The 17,247-nt window shown below is 41.2% G+C and overlaps 1 protein-coding gene across 1 annotated transcript; it reads left to right on the top strand.

Annotated features, from left to right (window-relative positions):
* Positions 1-419: 419 nt before the first annotated feature.
* LOC147322729 (uncharacterized) lies at positions 420-5,087 on the top strand. Its single transcript, XM_086307272.1, has one exon. It carries the CDS (start codon positions 541-543, stop codon positions 1,231-1,233), a length of 693 nt encoding a protein of 230 aa, XP_086163398.1. The 5' UTR covers positions 420-540; the 3' UTR covers positions 1,234-5,087.
* Positions 5,088-17,247: the final 12,160 nt, after the last annotated feature.

Genomic DNA, 17,247 nt, shown 5'->3' with positions numbered 1-17,247 from the left:
AAAGAAAAGCAAAAGTGGAACACCATGTGATTGACTTTCAAAGAGACCCTCAGGAATTGAAATATGAGTGTCTTGTTTGTAACTCAAATATTCGTTTACACCTTTTTTTTATTTCACCTTATTTTTTGGCTTATTTGCAGAGTCATTGACAAACTGTGGGAATTATGGATTTAGTGGGAACTCATGTCAAAAAATGAATAAATAAATAAAGTGATAAAGCGATTCAGATGGATGGAGATTATGGGCGCTCTAATATATCATCCCTGTCAAAGGCTTGTCAACAAGCAAAACAAGCAAATAACAGCTGCTCATTTCAGCCAACATCTGAGTTATTGAAATGAAAGGCAGAACGAGTTACGGCTGGAGAAAAGTACTGCCTGTCTATAAGGAGGAGGCGGCCACATTGATGGGCAGGCTCCACCATCAGCCAGCAGGCCACAGCCAGGCTCCACCATCAGCCAGCAGGCCTAGCCAGGCGCCATCATCAGAAATTCCGCTTCCGGGTCCCTCGTGGTGGCCGCCTCGTGCTCTCGCTTCAGTATGCCACCCAAGAAAGGCCCAACACCAGAGGAGGTTGAGGACATTAAAACCTCCCTCGGAGCGCTGTGCGGAGACGTGGCCGCAGTCAGGGCACAGCAGGAGCTGCTTCTGGGGCTTCTGGAGGAGGTAAAACAGCTACGCCTCCAAAATGCCGAGAAGGACAGACGGATCATGGATCTCGAGCGGCGGGTGGATGAGCTGGAGCAGTACACCCGTACGAACGACGTGGTCATCAGCGGTATTAAAATCAAGCCGCGCTCGTACGCGCGCGCGGTGGCCGGGAACGTCGGGGAGCCCAGCGACGAGGAGACCCGCTCGGTAGAGCAACAGGTGGCGTCCTTCCTCCAAAGCAAGGGGATAGAGATGGACCTGGAGCACATAGAAGCATGTCACTCACTGCCCAGGAGGAGTGACAGACTGCCGGCCATCATTATGAGATTTGTCAATCGGAAGAACAAGGTCGCACTGCTGAAACAAGGACGCAAACTGAAAGGCACGGACGTTTTCATTAATGAGCATCTGACACGAAAAAACGCAGACATCGCGAGGAAGGCAAGGCAACTGAAGAAGAACGGTAAAATACAACATACATGGGTAACAAACTGTAAGATTTTCATTAAGCTAAACGGGACACCAGAAGAGGCAAAAGTACTGATAGTGAGGAACATGGAGGATCTGGACAAGTATAACTGACACCAATGTATCAATTACACCAGGAAATGACATGGACACGTTGAAATTAGTTCTTCAACAGAAAGTAATTGATCTAGATTGTGAATATAAGGAGCATAATATAATAGATCCAGAAATAGATTCTGAAAGTAACTTTCTCTCTTCTTTTGTTAAAAATTGTAATTATTTCACTCAGGAACAATATGAAAAAGAAATTAACCTAGACGGGAAGCTCTCATTAATTCACTTTAACAGCAGAAGTATGTACTCTAATTTTGATTTCATTAAGGACTATTTGCAACAATTTTCTCGCCCCTTTAGTGTTATAGCCATCACTGAAACTTGGTTCAATGTCGATAAAGGAATAGATTTTTGTTTGAATGGATATGATTTAAAATACATGAATAGATTAAATAAGGCGGGCGGCGGGGTTGCTATATATGTTCATAACTCTATAAAATATAATGTTGTAACAACTATGTCTATGGCTATTGATGGAATTTTGGAATGTTTGACTATTGAGATTATGAATGAAAAAAAGAGAAATGTTATAATAAGTTGTATATATCGGACACCCAGTTCAAGTATTGACACTTTTAATGAATGGATAGAAAAAACGTTTGCTTCGGTGAACCAAAAATTACTATTTATCTGTGGTGATTTTAACATTGATTTGCTAAATCCAACAAGGTTAAAAGCCATTGATGACTTTACTGACACAATGTACAGCTTATCACTATATCCAACAATAACAAAGCCAAGCAGAATAACGTCACATAGCGCCACTATTATTGACAACATTTTTACTAATGTCATGGATTTCCAAATTAATAGTGGTCTGCTTGTCTGTGATATAACTGACCACTTACCAGTTTTACTTTGTGTGACTGTGATTTAAAAAAAATAGATACCAAGATCATGATAGCAAAGCGAACAATAAATGAAGAAGCAATTCATGCCTTCAATTTCGATTTAGCACAACAAGATTGGAGTTCGGTGTATGAAGAGTCAGATGTGGACAAGGCTTATGATACTTTTCTAGATATTTTTACTATGTGGTACAATAAACATTGTCCTGTAAACGAACACATGACAAAGAAAAAAAAGATAAAAAGTCCTTGGCTCACAAAAGGAATTATTAATGCTTGCAAAAAGAAAAACAATCTGTATAAACAGTTTATCAAAGTAAAAACAAAAGAAGTGGAACAAAGATATAAAGCATATAGAAATAAATTGACTGATATTATAAGAACGAGCAAACAACTTTATTATAGAAGAAGATTATATGAAAATAAAAACAATATAAAAGGAACTTGGGATGTGTTAAACAACTTAATTAAACAAGGATCTTCTGGAACATCATATCCTGAATATTTTACTGATGCAAATGGTGAAAATCACAACATGAGTAATATTGTCGATGGGTTCAATAAATTCTTCATAAATGTTGGCCCTGAACTAGCAGCGGACATCCCGTGTCATAAAAATGAAAATATCAGTAATATAAAATCAAATCCCTTTTCACTGTTCCTCTCAGCTACAAATGAGCAAGAAGTAATAAATATCACATTAAAATGTAAAAGTAAGTCTTCAATGGATTATCATGACATAAATATGTCTGTAGTTAAACAGGTTATTCTGAATATTGCTAGTCCCTTAACATATATCTGTAATTTATCATTTCAGTCCGGTTGTTTTCCAAAAAAAATGAAAATTGCGAAAGTACTACCACTATATAAAAGTAATGACAAACACAGTTTTACCAATTATAGGCCTATTTCTCTACTGCCTCAATTCTCAAAAATTCTAGAAAAACTTTTTAATTCAAGATTAGAAAAATTCCTTGAAAAACATCAAATAATAAATGTTGGTCAGTATGGTTTCAGAACGCAAAGAACCACTTCAATGGCGATAATTGAGGCAGTAGAAGAAATTACTGATACACTGGATAAAAATAAATATGCAGTTGGTATTTTTGTTGACCTCAAAAAGGCCTTCGACACAATCAATCACTCAATTTTACTGGATAAATTGGAAAGATATGGTATTCGAGGGAAAGCTGGTAACTGGTTAAAAAGTTACCTAACAGGTCGGGAACAATATGTTAGCATAGGGCATTACCATTCAGAGAAACTTGGTATTACATGTGGTGTTCCCCAAGGGTCAGTGTTGGGACCAAAACTTTTCAATGTATACATAAATGATATTTTTGATGTTTCTCAAGTACTTAAACTCATACTGTTCGCAGATGACACCAACATATTTTTCAGTAGCGATGATTATACTGATCTTGTAATGACTGTAAACAGGGAGCTAAAATTAATAAAAAAATGGATGGACATAAATAAATTATCATTAAATATAAATAAAACTAAAGCAATGTTTTTTGGTAATTTAAAATATAATATAGAATTACCAATTATCATTGAAGGTGTACCAATTGATAATGTGAGTGAAAACAAATTTTTGGGAGTTATAATTGATAACAAAATTTCATGGAAACCCCACGTCAGACACATAAAAACCAAAATTTCTAGAAGCCTCGCAGTTTTGAACAAAGTGAAACAATTCCTTGATAAAGATGCACTTCGTACTCTGTACTGTACCCTGGTTCTTCCATATCTTACATATTGTGTGGAAGTGTGGGGAAATACATATAAAAATACAACTAATCCATTAGTCACAGTACAGAAACGAGCACTGCGTATTATTCACAAGGCTGGTTATCTAGATCATACTCACAAATTCTTTCTTCAGGCAAAGTTACTTAAATTCCAGGATCTGGTTAATTACAATACATCCATAATTTTGTATAAAGTTTTTACTAAACTTTTACCGGCAAATTTACAAACTAGATTTGAAATTCGAGAAAAGGTTTATAATGTGAGAGGCTTTGGAGAATTCAAATTACCCAGAACTCGAACAACCCGTAAAGGCTTTTGTGTGTCTGTATGTGGTGTGAAAATCTGGAACAGTCTGAGTTTACAATTGAAACAATGCAAAAATATTCATAGATTTAAATTTCTCTACAAACAGTTGGTCTGGTCACAGTATACTCAATGATGGGTTTTAGTGTGCTCTGTAATGTCTGTCCTCTTACCATTGCTGGTATGGATTCCAAAATAAAATAAAAAAAAATAAAGTGTGCGTATGTATGTACATATATGTACTTGTGTGTGTAGATATATATGTATGTATATGTATGTGTGTCTGTTACTTGTAGTTATTACTGCCTGTTACCTGTGGTAATGCAATTTATAATTTATATATTCTGTATTCAGTTATGAAGGCTCTAATTGTTGGTTGCGAGCTGCCGCTTAGATGCTTGTATCTGCCCGGGGCTGTTGATGGGTCTGTATGCAATGATGGGCGTAGCTGCGGGAAGTTTATTGTTTTGTTTTTTTTGTTGATGAGTGAGTATAGGGGTGGGATTTAATAAGTTTTCTTCGTCCCACTCCTTTTTCAGGCAAGTTTTGTTTTTTGTTTTGTGTATTTTATGTTCAATATAGGTATTTGTTGTGCCTGAAAATGAATAAATAAATGAATGAAATGAAATGAATGAATGAATGTACTGGAGCAGCTAAAGCGCTAATGTCCACCAAAATGTCATCAGTCAAATCAGCCTTTTCATCTCCTGCCCCCAGCTGCTTCAACCAGGAGCCCAGCATTGATTGACAGTGGACTGATTGATGAGGGCTTCTGCATGAGCTGGCTTGTGCTGCTGGCACATCCTCTGCAACAGTTTGCTCGGAACAGACAAGATGAAGTCACTGTTTCTATGATGCTCTTCTTTGTCTCAGACAGTGTGACAGTTTATCTAAGTGCATATCACTTATTCTCAGCATCCCAGTTTGTTCTTGCCAATTAACAAGCTCCTCATCGTGTTTGTGTGAGTGTGTCTGAACTGCTTCTGAGCAATTACAACTGCGTGCTGGCTCCTTGCTGTCCCCTTGGGTTTGGTTCTGGGCAGCAGATAGCTTACCGTTAGCGAGGGGTAGGTGAGGAGGTGTGGGCAGGGCTATCGAAGAAGCCACCAAAAAGCCCTCAGTGGAGGCCCGTGTCTTGCAGGCATGAGGGCGGGTGTGATGAGTGACTGGCACCTGCTTTGGAGACACCAGATGGCCAGGCAGGGACCCATGCCAGTGAAATGAGGGGACCCTGTGCCACTCTGTGCATCTGCAGCCTGTGTCAGGATTCTGGCAGGGCGGTGAAGTTCGGCCAGCCGTTGCTACTCAGAAGCCCGCAGTCAAGAGTATGAAAATTCATGCTGGGCAAGAGATGAGTCAAAATGCAAGCACCTGATGCTGGTGGAGGGAATCAGTGGCAGTCATCCAAACAGGATCTGAGAGTATGGACATGAGACGAAATGAGATTGGCTTTGGCATCTGGACGGCCTACCTGGGTGAGGTGAAATTTAAAGCTCATCAAAAAGTTCAGTTTCATTGCAGACTTGGTTGGGTGGGTTTCAGTGCCAAAGGCATATTATTTTGAAAACTCAGCATCATAGAGCATGGGTTGACTTTAACATCTAAGCTTCTTTTCCTTATCTCTGCTAGTCGTCATTTATCCCCAAGTGCTATCTGTGCATTGATCTGAATCTGTTGGTTAGTCCTCTGATATCACATATATTATCAGATACAAAGGCCTCAAAACCTGGGAAATGATGTGATTTGGCAGGGTTTAAATGACTTTGTTCAGCATGAAGGAAGGCATTTGGAGAGGTGAATTGCTAGAATGCCGGTGGGATTTAGATGAAAGTGAAAAGAACAAGCTTATAGGAGTTTCCCACTCAACAACTGGTTTTGCGTGGGTGTACTAAAGTGTGTATACAGTTGTATAATTAATCAAGGAGTGGTAACTGATATATCATGGCATTTTACTGCTGCCTCTCAAATGAAATGACATTTGCGATTGAATTTGTCACGTTATATCTGTGTATATCCTGTGGAGTCTGGTGGGGATAGACAAGGATAGACCTGGATTCATACAGGAGATTATTGCTCCATATGAGGACAATGCCACTCTTTTTCTTCACCCCCTTTTCTCCTTTATTATTTCACAGGTATACTGCATATGAGTAGACATCAGTATAGAAGATATAAGACGTAAATAAATTTTATCCATACTGCTACATTTTTTGTGACGTTGTGCAGGTTAAATAAAATTATATAATATTCAAAAATGATCAGTAATATTTCAGTTCCATTATATAGAACAAAATCACAACAAGCTTTATATTGTAAGATAAAAACAAGAGATTACATCCCACAAACAGACGACCCTCTATGAGCAAGCAGTTAGTGACAGTGCGAAGGAAAAACTCCTTTTTAGCAGGAGGAAACCATGCTCAGGGAGGTGGAGCCATCTGCCACTGCGACCAGTTGGCGGTGAGGAAAAAACCTGCTGATATGTAACAACTACCCCCAATCTGCAGTGAAGATTGGGGGGTATAAGATACACCCATCTCAGTAAGTGTCACATTCTACTTTTCTGCTGTTTCCCTTCAAGCTTCAAATTAAAACACACATGCGGACAAGAAACAGAGCTCACGAGAGCTTTGAGGTTTCTTTCATGCAGTGCGTCTTGTATTGGTTTTGTGTCTTTTATTCACTTCCTCTTTCATATTGTGTATGGCAACACTGAAATTGGACAAAACGCTCTTGCGTGGCCTACTGAACCCGACTGATCAACCCTCCACCCCGGGTCAATCCTTGGGGACACATCATCTGGCAGAGCTGAACAGAATGTCAATACAAAGGTGATGCTCTCCTTCCTCTTCTTCTTTCACTCTTGCTCTCTGCTGTGATATAAGCAGCGGCATCTGCCAGCAGAATGTGGACAAGCCTGCGAGTTCTTTCTCTCTCTTTGTTGTGCAGCCTTTTCCACCCACCACCAATTCCCAAGGGTGACTGGCTGGCTGAGACTAACCAGCTCAAAGACAGCTCCACTGATCAATATTTGAGCAGCTCGGCACTGCTTGAGTACCCCATCTATGTCATCGGGGTCCCCGTTCCTCGTGCTGGGACAAGCGCCAGGACATGCCAGCCTGTTTGAGGCCTGCTTACTGAGGTGTTCCAGTACCAGGAGCCAGAACATCCCTTGATCCATTATAGATGAAGTTGGGAATTTGCTGGCAAGTTGTAAGCGAGTAATTGAAGGAAGCAATGTGGCAACACTGGTGCACAAAGAACAAATATGTATACAAGTTGAACACATGCCAAAGGTGCAATCATGCATTCATATTGTAAAGCCCTGAAACACACACACACACACACACACACACACACACACACACACACACACACACACACACACACACACACACACACACACACACATCACTGCAGACAAGACAATTGAGTATCATTTCTCAGCATTACAGAGGTCTGAGCAACAACCACTCAAGACTCGACACACGAAAGGGTGGGTGGATGACAAAAAGTGACACTTCTTAGGAGCTCAAAATGTGCAGCTGTTAAGGTAGAGTCCTTGGAGTGTTTGTCCTCGCGTTTGAGAGCTAACCACCTACGCAAACGCTGAAAGTGCAAATGTGATCTGGCTGAAGTATGACTGCAGTGAAGGATGGAAGGAGCTTCCTCCTTTGATCGCGGTGGCAACAGATGACCACAAAGACCCATTCTTCAAAATCCAGCAAGAGAATAACAGTTTTGTGAACGTCTTCAGATACTTTTGTGCATCACCACAAAAACACATCAAAAACAAGCCCTGAAAGGTTTTATAACCTAATCTTAAACTTGCTTGGATTATTTTTTCCTTGCTCCTCTTGTACTTATGATCAGACTGTATCCCAGACTTTATTTTCCTGATAATTTATACACTAAACTAAACTATTTTGCATCTTATCAAATCAAGCAATACTTTGATCACTGTCTAATTACACAGGAGAGAGAGAATTGTGTTGCCTGATAAATACTTTGGAATACTTCATCAAGCTGAATGTATGCAGAGTGCTGATTTATTTTTTTGTTCTAACAATGCTCCGTTAATTAGAAGAGGGGAGGGATGTTTAATTAATGCCGGTGGGGAGGATTAGGGATGGGGGGGGGGGGGGCAACAGCTTTCAACTTGTCAATGTGAAACATGGACGTAAAACAACGCAAGGCAGATAACTGACAGATACACCGACTGAACACAAATGAGATGCTAACAAGGTTGATGCCGGTTTTCAGCCGGGCTTTTTGGTTGCATGTTTTGCTGATATCGCTCAAAAAGATCAGTTTCTCAGACCTCTGCCTTGTTAATTTGTTTGAGGAATTTCAAGGGGAAAAGGGGCTTTTCTTCACATTTCTTGATGCTGTTCTTTGACTTCTTTTGTTTCAACTTTCCTGAAAAGGCACTGTCTTCTCTTTGAGCTCCATCGTCACCCGTCACTATTCCGCTTGAGTCTGAGTGTGCCGGGCACAAATATTTAGAAGATCCAAATAATAATTGCCCTGCAAACTCAGCTGGTCTCCTGCCTTGCTTCTTCAAGTCTCCCTCAACCTTCTGACATGAAACTGTAGATTCATTTCATTCACTGTTTCCTTGGCAACTCTCTCTGAGAGACCAGCAAGGTTTCAGCAGGAGACAGAGTGCGGCAGTGGAGTCATTATTTACTGCAGGGCTCAAGCTCTGATATTCACTGACAGCGTCATCCCCTTTCTTCCATGTCTATTTCCACCCCTCACATCAGGATGTACATAATTGCAGTCTCCATGGCGATGCAGTTGGTCGGGTTACTGACTGGACATTTTTGAATGCAGCAATTATCTATTATGAAAAACAGTGACAAATCCCTTGTTGTTTGTGGTCTGTGGCAGGTGGAAAATATTATACGTTAACATTAAAAAAGATACAGGTTTGAAAGGGCTTTAATACTGTTGAAGTTCATTTCCAAAAATATGCTTCAAGGCTAATTAGAAGAATTATTCTATGTGCTAATCAGTGTTTGCTGGTTCAACGTCCTCACAATGAGGTAAGGCAGGCGGCAAGGCCACCTTCTACTGGGTGATAAATCTAAATTTGAAAAGTGTGAAATTCAACAAGCCGGGCCCTTAATTACTGCCCATGTTCACTTTCTCCATTCATCCATGACCATAAACTGAACATGAGCACTCTGAGCGGCCAGGGTATGCATGGAGAAACAAATGGAGTTCACCTTGTCCCCAAACCCCATACATCATGAGCTGTCAAGACCACAGCAATCTTAGTTCGCTTTCATTAGTAAGCACCTTATGAACTTTGTTTAACAATTAGAAGCTACAAGACAGTGAGTGTAACAATAATTTACCCATATGCTTGAAATTCAGCACTTTCACGTGTTAGGCTAGCCTGCTCTTGTTTTCAATACAGTAAATGCTAATGTTTTGCCAGAGCTCGTGGTGTCTCAGAGATACCCACCCAAGGATATCACCTCGGGAACACAGGGTGTCTTTGATGTTCTGTCTCTGGCATGGTTTTGGTCACGCAGCTTCAAAGTTGCACATGGCTTTTATTTTGAAAATTGACCAGATCCCCCATGGCCTCAAAATTCACTTTGTACTTCTTGGCGGGACTTTCTTTAAAAAAAACTGACTCTACACTATTGTTAGCAAAGCGGTGCAGAGAGCTTCTGAGGCCCCATGCACTGCCACTCATCTGGGAGAATCACAGCATTGTTTTTAGTTGGCACAATCAGCTCTGCTGGGAGTGTAGGAGTCAGGTTGTAGTGTTCTGATTCCTGTAATAGCAAGCCTGGTCTCACTTTCAGCTTGTCATATATAAATGCTTAGTTAGGAAACTGTGGTGCCACACTGGTTCCACCTTACACCTTTCAAGATCACAAAGTTCTTCACAACATACTAGAGCATAAAAAAAAGAGTTAAATAAACACAAGTCTGAAAAGGAAGAGTTTTTTAAAATAGTAAATGGACCGATTCTTATATAGCGCTTTTCTACTCTCCCTGAGTACTCAAAGCACTAGAACATGCACCCACTCACACATGCACTGTCATCTGTGCTTTCAAAGGCTTACTAACTACCATTCACACTCCGATGGATGCATCAGAGAGTAACTTGGGGTTAATATCTTGATATTTGGCATGCAGACTAGGGGGAACCACCAACCTTCCGATCAGTAGATGACCTGCTCTACCTCCTGAGCTACAGCCACCCCCATTGAGTCTACACATCTCAAGCTAAGAGAGTTCCAAAGTCTGGGGCGGCTATTGCAACAGCTCTGTCTCCTTTAGGTTTTAGCCTTGTATGATGCAAAGGCAGTAGGCTCTGATCACATGACCTGCTGAGGACGTATGGATGAAAAACCTCTAGAAGTCAAAACCAGAATCTTAAAATAGACTCTGAATTCAAAGCAGAGCTGGTGCAGATGGGTCAGCAACGTTCTGATGTAAGAGTACTTGTAAGACAGAATGGCATGGTACCATGACACACTGGGACTGAATTTGATAATATTTCTTCAGCAGTAATGTCTGCAGAATTCCCCTTATGCGTCTTTTGCCAGTATATATGGTTAATTACTACTTTTTCTTTAAGCTAACAGAGTTTTGATGCAAATCTATCCAAACCCAATTGGGATTTTTGTTGTTGTTGTTGTTGTTGTTTTTTGTTTTTTGTCTTTCAAACAGGGACTATCTACACTCTTTGTATAATGCTGCATTAGTCAGTTAGCCATGGCATGGATGCTGAGGGAAACCTGTGATGCTATCAGCTGTGAAGTGAGCATTCACATTAGGTCACCATATAAATGTTATTTTTAAACAAAAATCGGCTCATGAGCTTCTGTTGAAAGCTACTCTATGCTATAATCAGAAAATGCCTTACTTAACTGATGGTGTCAAATGTGAACATTGCACAGGGCTAACATAGGTCCATGAGCACTGGAACAAAATTGGGGGTGAAGCAAAACTTTTACAGATTACAGCCAGATTACAAAATGTTTAGAAAACGTTTCTCAGAATATGACGTAACTGTGAATTAATTATTGACAGTTGCACGGCAGTTTGGTGGTCAGAACTGTTGCCTCACAGCAAGCAGGTCCTGGGTTTGAATCCACTGGCCAGCTGTGACCTTTCTGTGTGTGAGTTTTCATGTTACCTGTGTTGGTCCTCGGGCTTCCTTCCTTATCCCAAAGGTTTTAGGTTAAAGTGTGATTCGAAATTGGCCACAGGTGTGAGCAGTTCTCTGTGTTAGCCCTGTGACAGATTGGTGATCTATCCAGTGGGTAACCCACCTCAGGTGGGATGGGCTCCTGCCCAACCAACCACAAACCTGAATTAGACAAGTAAAAGACGGATGGCTGAATTAATGAGATCCTGTTTTATCATTTTAAAACTGCCGGTGTGATATTAGTACATATTTTGATACAGGAGATGTTGCCCATGGTTATGTGGTATAAAGAATGATAATATTTTTATTTTTTTCTAATTAGATTTTTTTGAAGCATTGTCTTCATACAATTACCCCTAAATATGCAAATAAAATCAACAGAGCTTGATAATTATCAGTTTTCAGCAGCAAAAGCAATCTTGTCAGGGCCTACATTATCCTTGTCTCACTAGCTGTTAACGACCAGTTTTGAAGCATTCATTTCCTTCACAAATGGAGCACCTTGGAACAAAGAGTTGTGCCTGTCAAAGCAAAGCGATTCCAAACACTTGCCCACCTAAGACAGACGTGCAGGTGTTATTGGAGTCCTTCTCCTTGACTGACCTTCGGGGACCGCCTCGTACCAAACACCGTCTTTGTCTCTCAAATGGCAGCAATTAGCTGCTGGAGCCAAGCGGATGGGTGATTTTGAACGTGCGGCAGGGGCAAACAGAGCAAGGAAACAGCGTGTGAGGAGAAAGGAGACCCGAGATGGCCATAGGGGCCCGAAGTGGGAGGCAGAGAGAGGGAGAGCCAGAAGGTCAGGGATAATTAGAAGCCTTGGTGGCCCTCTCAAGAGTCTCAGGAGGAAGCCCACAGATGGGCACTTAGCTCCCAGGCACCATGCACATATACACACCCACACACTCACACACACCTGAGGGATGGTTTAGTGAAAGGACACAAACATGTGACAGTAGGCACAGGTGTGTGCGGAAGAAGGGAGTACCAACAGGAAAAGAAAATAGAGAGAAAGATTGGAAGCCAGTCTTTCTTTTTTTCTGCCTAATTGTTGCCAAATCTGTTTTCTGTAATTAATAAATTGATATAATGACAGCTATTTCAGCATTTCCCAAAGGGACGCTATTTACGAATCACAGTCTGGCAGCCAGTTTTCTCATTCCCAACACATAATACTTATAATGTCACACAGTTGTGCCGGCTGAATGAACTTTTTCGCTGTGGAATGTGCTTCCTCCGGTGCTTGACTTTTAACTTCAAATGTCAATTATGTCACCCAGGCCCATATCTGGCTTGCCTTTCTCAGTGACCCAGTGAAAAATCAATTAAAGTTACCCTGACATGCCGGGTCTCAGGTATAGGAAATGTGAAACAGCCATGATAGTTACAATTAATAGCCTGACATTTCTATGCCTGGTCTATGCAAATGTTTAGTGTTGAAGTAGCAGAAACAATTTAAACTTTTTTTTAGGCAGCATAATACATAATAACACAATCGCCGTGTAGATAGTGCTGACGGAATGGCATCAATTGCCCCAGAACCAGCAGCGTCTTTCAGTTAAGACTTTAAAAGACCACAAAAGGCTGTCTGAGAGGTTACCTGCTGATACAAGTGCTTCTGGCTGCCTGTCGGCCAGGCAACATCTCCATTAAAGGCGGTGACGGCAGACCTTCCCGTCACTGTCATCTTCTTAATGTAAAGAACGCTCGCTGCGGCCTCATACGTCTGCCCGCCTTTCAGCTGACATTTATAATTCAACGTATTGGTATGTGGCCCCGTTTTACTTGGGAACGTTTCGGCTGAGGTGAAATCATTTATGAACTGGCGGGACGTAAACACACACAGAGTGAGAGAGAGATCCGAGCACACAAATGACCTTAATGTTTTATATTCTCCTGCTGCTAGAGCCATAACATTTTGGAGTTGGTGAAGTGAGAGATGTAAATGGTAAACAAATGTATTATGACAGAGGGTCAACATTCAACTGCAGCGCTGACAGGCGAGGCGGTGGGAAGAAATTACTTCTGATTGATATTTTGCCTCTTGTCAGCAGAGCAATTTCAACCTCAGCAGAAAGATGGGATTGAGAATTTCCCCCCGTAGAGATACTGTGTTTCACTTCGCTGCTTTTGTGTGTGTATGTGTAACATTTTAATGAAGGATAAGGGAAACCGGGACTAAGTGGATGTCTTGGGCGAGCTGCACAGGTCACCTGTAGTAAATCTTGTTGCCATGGCTTGTGTGTAATTGCTAAGCTTTGTTTAATCTGGGTTGTACAGTTTGGCATGTAAATTGCATTGCATGTAAATATCAGCTAAATGTCACATTCATTAAGGGATATAGAGCCGTCTGGAAGTGGGATAGCCCTTTTTGTGTGTGTGTGTGTGTGTGTGTGTGTGTGTGTGTGTGTGTGTGTGTGTGTGTGTGTGTGTTTGTGTGTGTGTGTGTTTTTCATCTCTCAACAGTGAATGTAGATGCCTGCAGATGAATCTGCCTCCAGGCCTTCAGAGGGAGGTGTGAGAGGAGGTGGGGCTCCCCAACCTGGGGTCGTCCTTGGAGACCACATCCTCCTGTCTGCGCGAATCATCTAGACAGGGGTCCACAAGTCTATGTTTGTGCAAGCTTCACATCCATTATGCAGACAGTTTTTGCTCAGCCTCGAGCTGCTAATGAACAAAGGCTTGATTGTTGACTATATGGTGTGAAATGTCAGCTGTCTGTTGTGCACATCATTTTGACAGGAGCAATTTTGCTCCATTATTTCTCCACCTCTCTGTTTGTTTATGTGAAGGTGCTTATATATTGTCAACGTGGCAGTTCTCCTCAACGGGAGCCGTTAGGAAAACTCATAGATCATTCCCACTTCTCCTGCTGTGCCGCTGACATGCACGACATTTGGTCCAATTATTCTTGTTTCTGTTGATGTGATGGATTGCTTCTACATATTGGTATTTTTCAGATGCCCTTTTGCCCAGCACTGAGGATAAGCATCCTTGTCCATTACTAAATTTCTGTCCACTTTATGTCAGCTAAATTAACTGCATGAGTTATCATAGCACTAAGTTGTTGCTCTGGTGAACAGCAGAACTCTGATCCAGCTCAGTTCGATACTGTGAACTTCTTCAGTATTGACAGAAGCACATAGAAGGTTAGCCAGATGGCCAATATCTTCGTACTTCCTATTCCCATCACCATCCATCCCAGGGTCTTCTAAGCTCTCTCCAAGAGGAAGAAGCTCCCTGTGGTGTCGTGTTGATTCTGACTGGCAAAGCTGCAGCTTTGGCCTTTTCCCCTCCAGGCACCCACACAGATTAAAGTGTGTGTGTGTGTGTGTGTGTGTGTGTGTGTGTGTGTGTTGCTATGATTAGGAAGTGTAGACATGGATGCTGCCCTGATAATTAGCTAAGTAGCACTCTATCTGTGGACCACGCCATCTGTCCAAATAGGCGGGGCACAGAAAAGGGCTCACACATTTTTAATGAACCTTAATATTCACACAGAGCAATAATAGGGCTCACACTATGACTTAAACACACCTTTCTTTTTCTTTTTTTTTTAAGCAATAATCTATCAGGGCCTGTCCTGCCTTAATCAGGTCCTTAATTTTCAGATACCTGTAAATGTATGACATTTACTGTTGGTTTTTATGTATTTATTTATTTCTATTATTGTTGTTATTGGATATATTTTAAACAAAATCATGATATTTTTCTAAATCAAATAGGTTTGTTTGGCTAATCCTAAGCAGCGAGTGCAGAAAGTAAAATGAAGAACATAAAACTCCCAAAAAGCAGACATGAACCATTGTCTCCTCACTGACAGGAGTGATACCCTTCTAACCTCTAAACATGAACTAAGTTGCCATTTCAAAGAGGAGGTTATCTTTCATGGTCCAATTTTGTTGTGGGTCAGATGCCAATGCAGTGCTAGCAGCATCTGACAAAATAGCCCTTGACCCCTTTGGCCTTTGGGATCAGAGTGTTTAGCCACTCTAGGAGCCCCTGTGAGGTTACAAAGTTTTCATATTTATTTCTTACAATTTAAACCCAAAGAGTCGTTTCAACAGATTTCTTTCATTTACTAAAGCAACCTTTCTCTATTATGCGAGAAACTAAAATTGCACTTCTTTTGCTAATAATAAGATTTCTCAGGGACTAAGTCTGTCGTTAAACTTCTTTACACTAATAGAAAGGGCTGTTTGTGGCCAAATGAGTTTGACATCCATGTTTTAAATCATATTTAGTGGCACAGAAGTATAACAAGAAATAAAAATAAAACCTCTCCTAATACTAGATAAATCTTTCTTCTCCATGTACCATTTTTGCTTTAGTTATTATCTTTGTGTGTCACACTGATGCAACGTGTGCCCGCTGTGAGCCTTCACACAGTGACTAGAGATTGTGATTGGTGGGAAATCGTGATGAGGTGAAAGCAGTTAAGCAGACAGCCTGAAGCAGACGAAAAATGCTGGCACCACGCAGCCAGAAGTAGAGGAAAAAGCCACCCTCACACAAACCACTGTGTCAACAAAAACTTAAACCAATTTTTGTGAATAACTGGAGGCCTGAAGGATGGACTGGTTGGAGACAGCGTGGGCAAAGTGGCTCCGTCGTTCACTGTAGGGCCAGCAATCAGTTTACAGGAGCATTTGGTGGAAAAGAACACAACTAAGACTGATTTTTGTGCTTTTTTCCCACCATTTTTGTGCTATTTTTCTCAGCTCTTCTCTCTGAACACAGTTAATCCACAGAAACAAGTGCCTGCAATCATACTTGCAAAACACCTTCAGTTTTGAGGGCACATCGATGACTGCCGCACTTTCTCCACTTGTAGATTGTCTTTTTAAGCACTTAAGGCAGCGTATCGATCGACTAGATTGAGGTGGGTCATGGGGCCAGTCATTAGTGAGCACGGGGCTCAAGCAGAACACAGAGACATGGGTGGGTGAACGCTAGCTGCTGGCTTTTTAATAACAGACCAGTGGGTGCTCATTTTTAACCACTCGTGGAGGGGCGTTGTCAATTCATTTCAATCTTCAGCTAAAAATATTGATAGGCTTCATGCTTCTTGTTGTGGAAAATCAATGAAAGTATGCAGAAAAAGAATAAAGAGAAGGAAAAACATAAAACTGTGTGAGGGAGGCATGGGTTGAAGTAAGTGGTTGTTGCATACTAAAGCTGTCTTTATCTGGTGCTGTTGCAGTGGACAATAAGAAAGGATAAGAAAGCTGTAGCAGCAGAGATGGTGCCTTTTCTCGACACAGTACATAGGCACAAAAGAAAGAGATTAAGAATGAATGGGAAAAAACTGTGTGGGAAGGTGATGGAGATGAAAAGAAATGAGGAAGATGAAGAGGAAATTTAGGACTTAAGAGGAAAGGAAAAGGAGAGAACAGAGGAAGGAAAAGGAGATGAAGGAAAGAATGCATCATAAAGGAATTACGGGAGTAAAATCAAAAGTAGCAAGAAATTAGCAGCATTTTACCAAAATGCAACGAAAAGAAAAACAAATGAAGTTCTTAAATGAAATGGACAAAGGTGGGAGCTAACTTTTGGAAATATCAGTGGGTATATGAAGCACAAAGAGTGCAGTCTGAAACAAAGAAAGGGGAGTGTTGTATGTTGTTCTCCCCAAAGACGGAGCTCTACGACTCTGATGACACAGCCAGCCGAGTCCCCGGACTGAAGAGGCCTGCAGAGCAATGACAGGCCACGCCACAGCTAATTACCCCTAAGGGACATGAAGAGAATCACTCAGCTGTGTCTCACTTCCTCTCTCTCTGCCTCACACAAACACAGGCTGAGAGCTCACATTAATCCCCCCCACCCACAGTCTCTAGTGTCAGAGACTTTTTAATGAATCAAGAGAGGTTTTTAAAGCATCTCGTGTCTTTCACTCTCCCTCCTCAATTTCATTTGAAAGTAAAATCC

The sequence above is a fragment of the Aulonocara sp. 'chitande type north' Nkhata Bay genome, linkage group LG9, assembly GCF_057382095.1.
Source record: "Aulonocara sp. 'chitande type north' Nkhata Bay isolate Kocher_YH1m ecotype deep benthic linkage group LG9, A_spYH_male_GT1.1, whole genome shotgun sequence".
Taxonomy (NCBI): domain Eukaryota; kingdom Metazoa; phylum Chordata; class Actinopteri; order Cichliformes; family Cichlidae; genus Aulonocara; species Aulonocara sp. 'chitande type north' Nkhata Bay.
The sequence above is the reverse complement of the archived record's forward strand: the minus strand, read 5'-3'. Positions and strand labels throughout refer to the sequence as shown.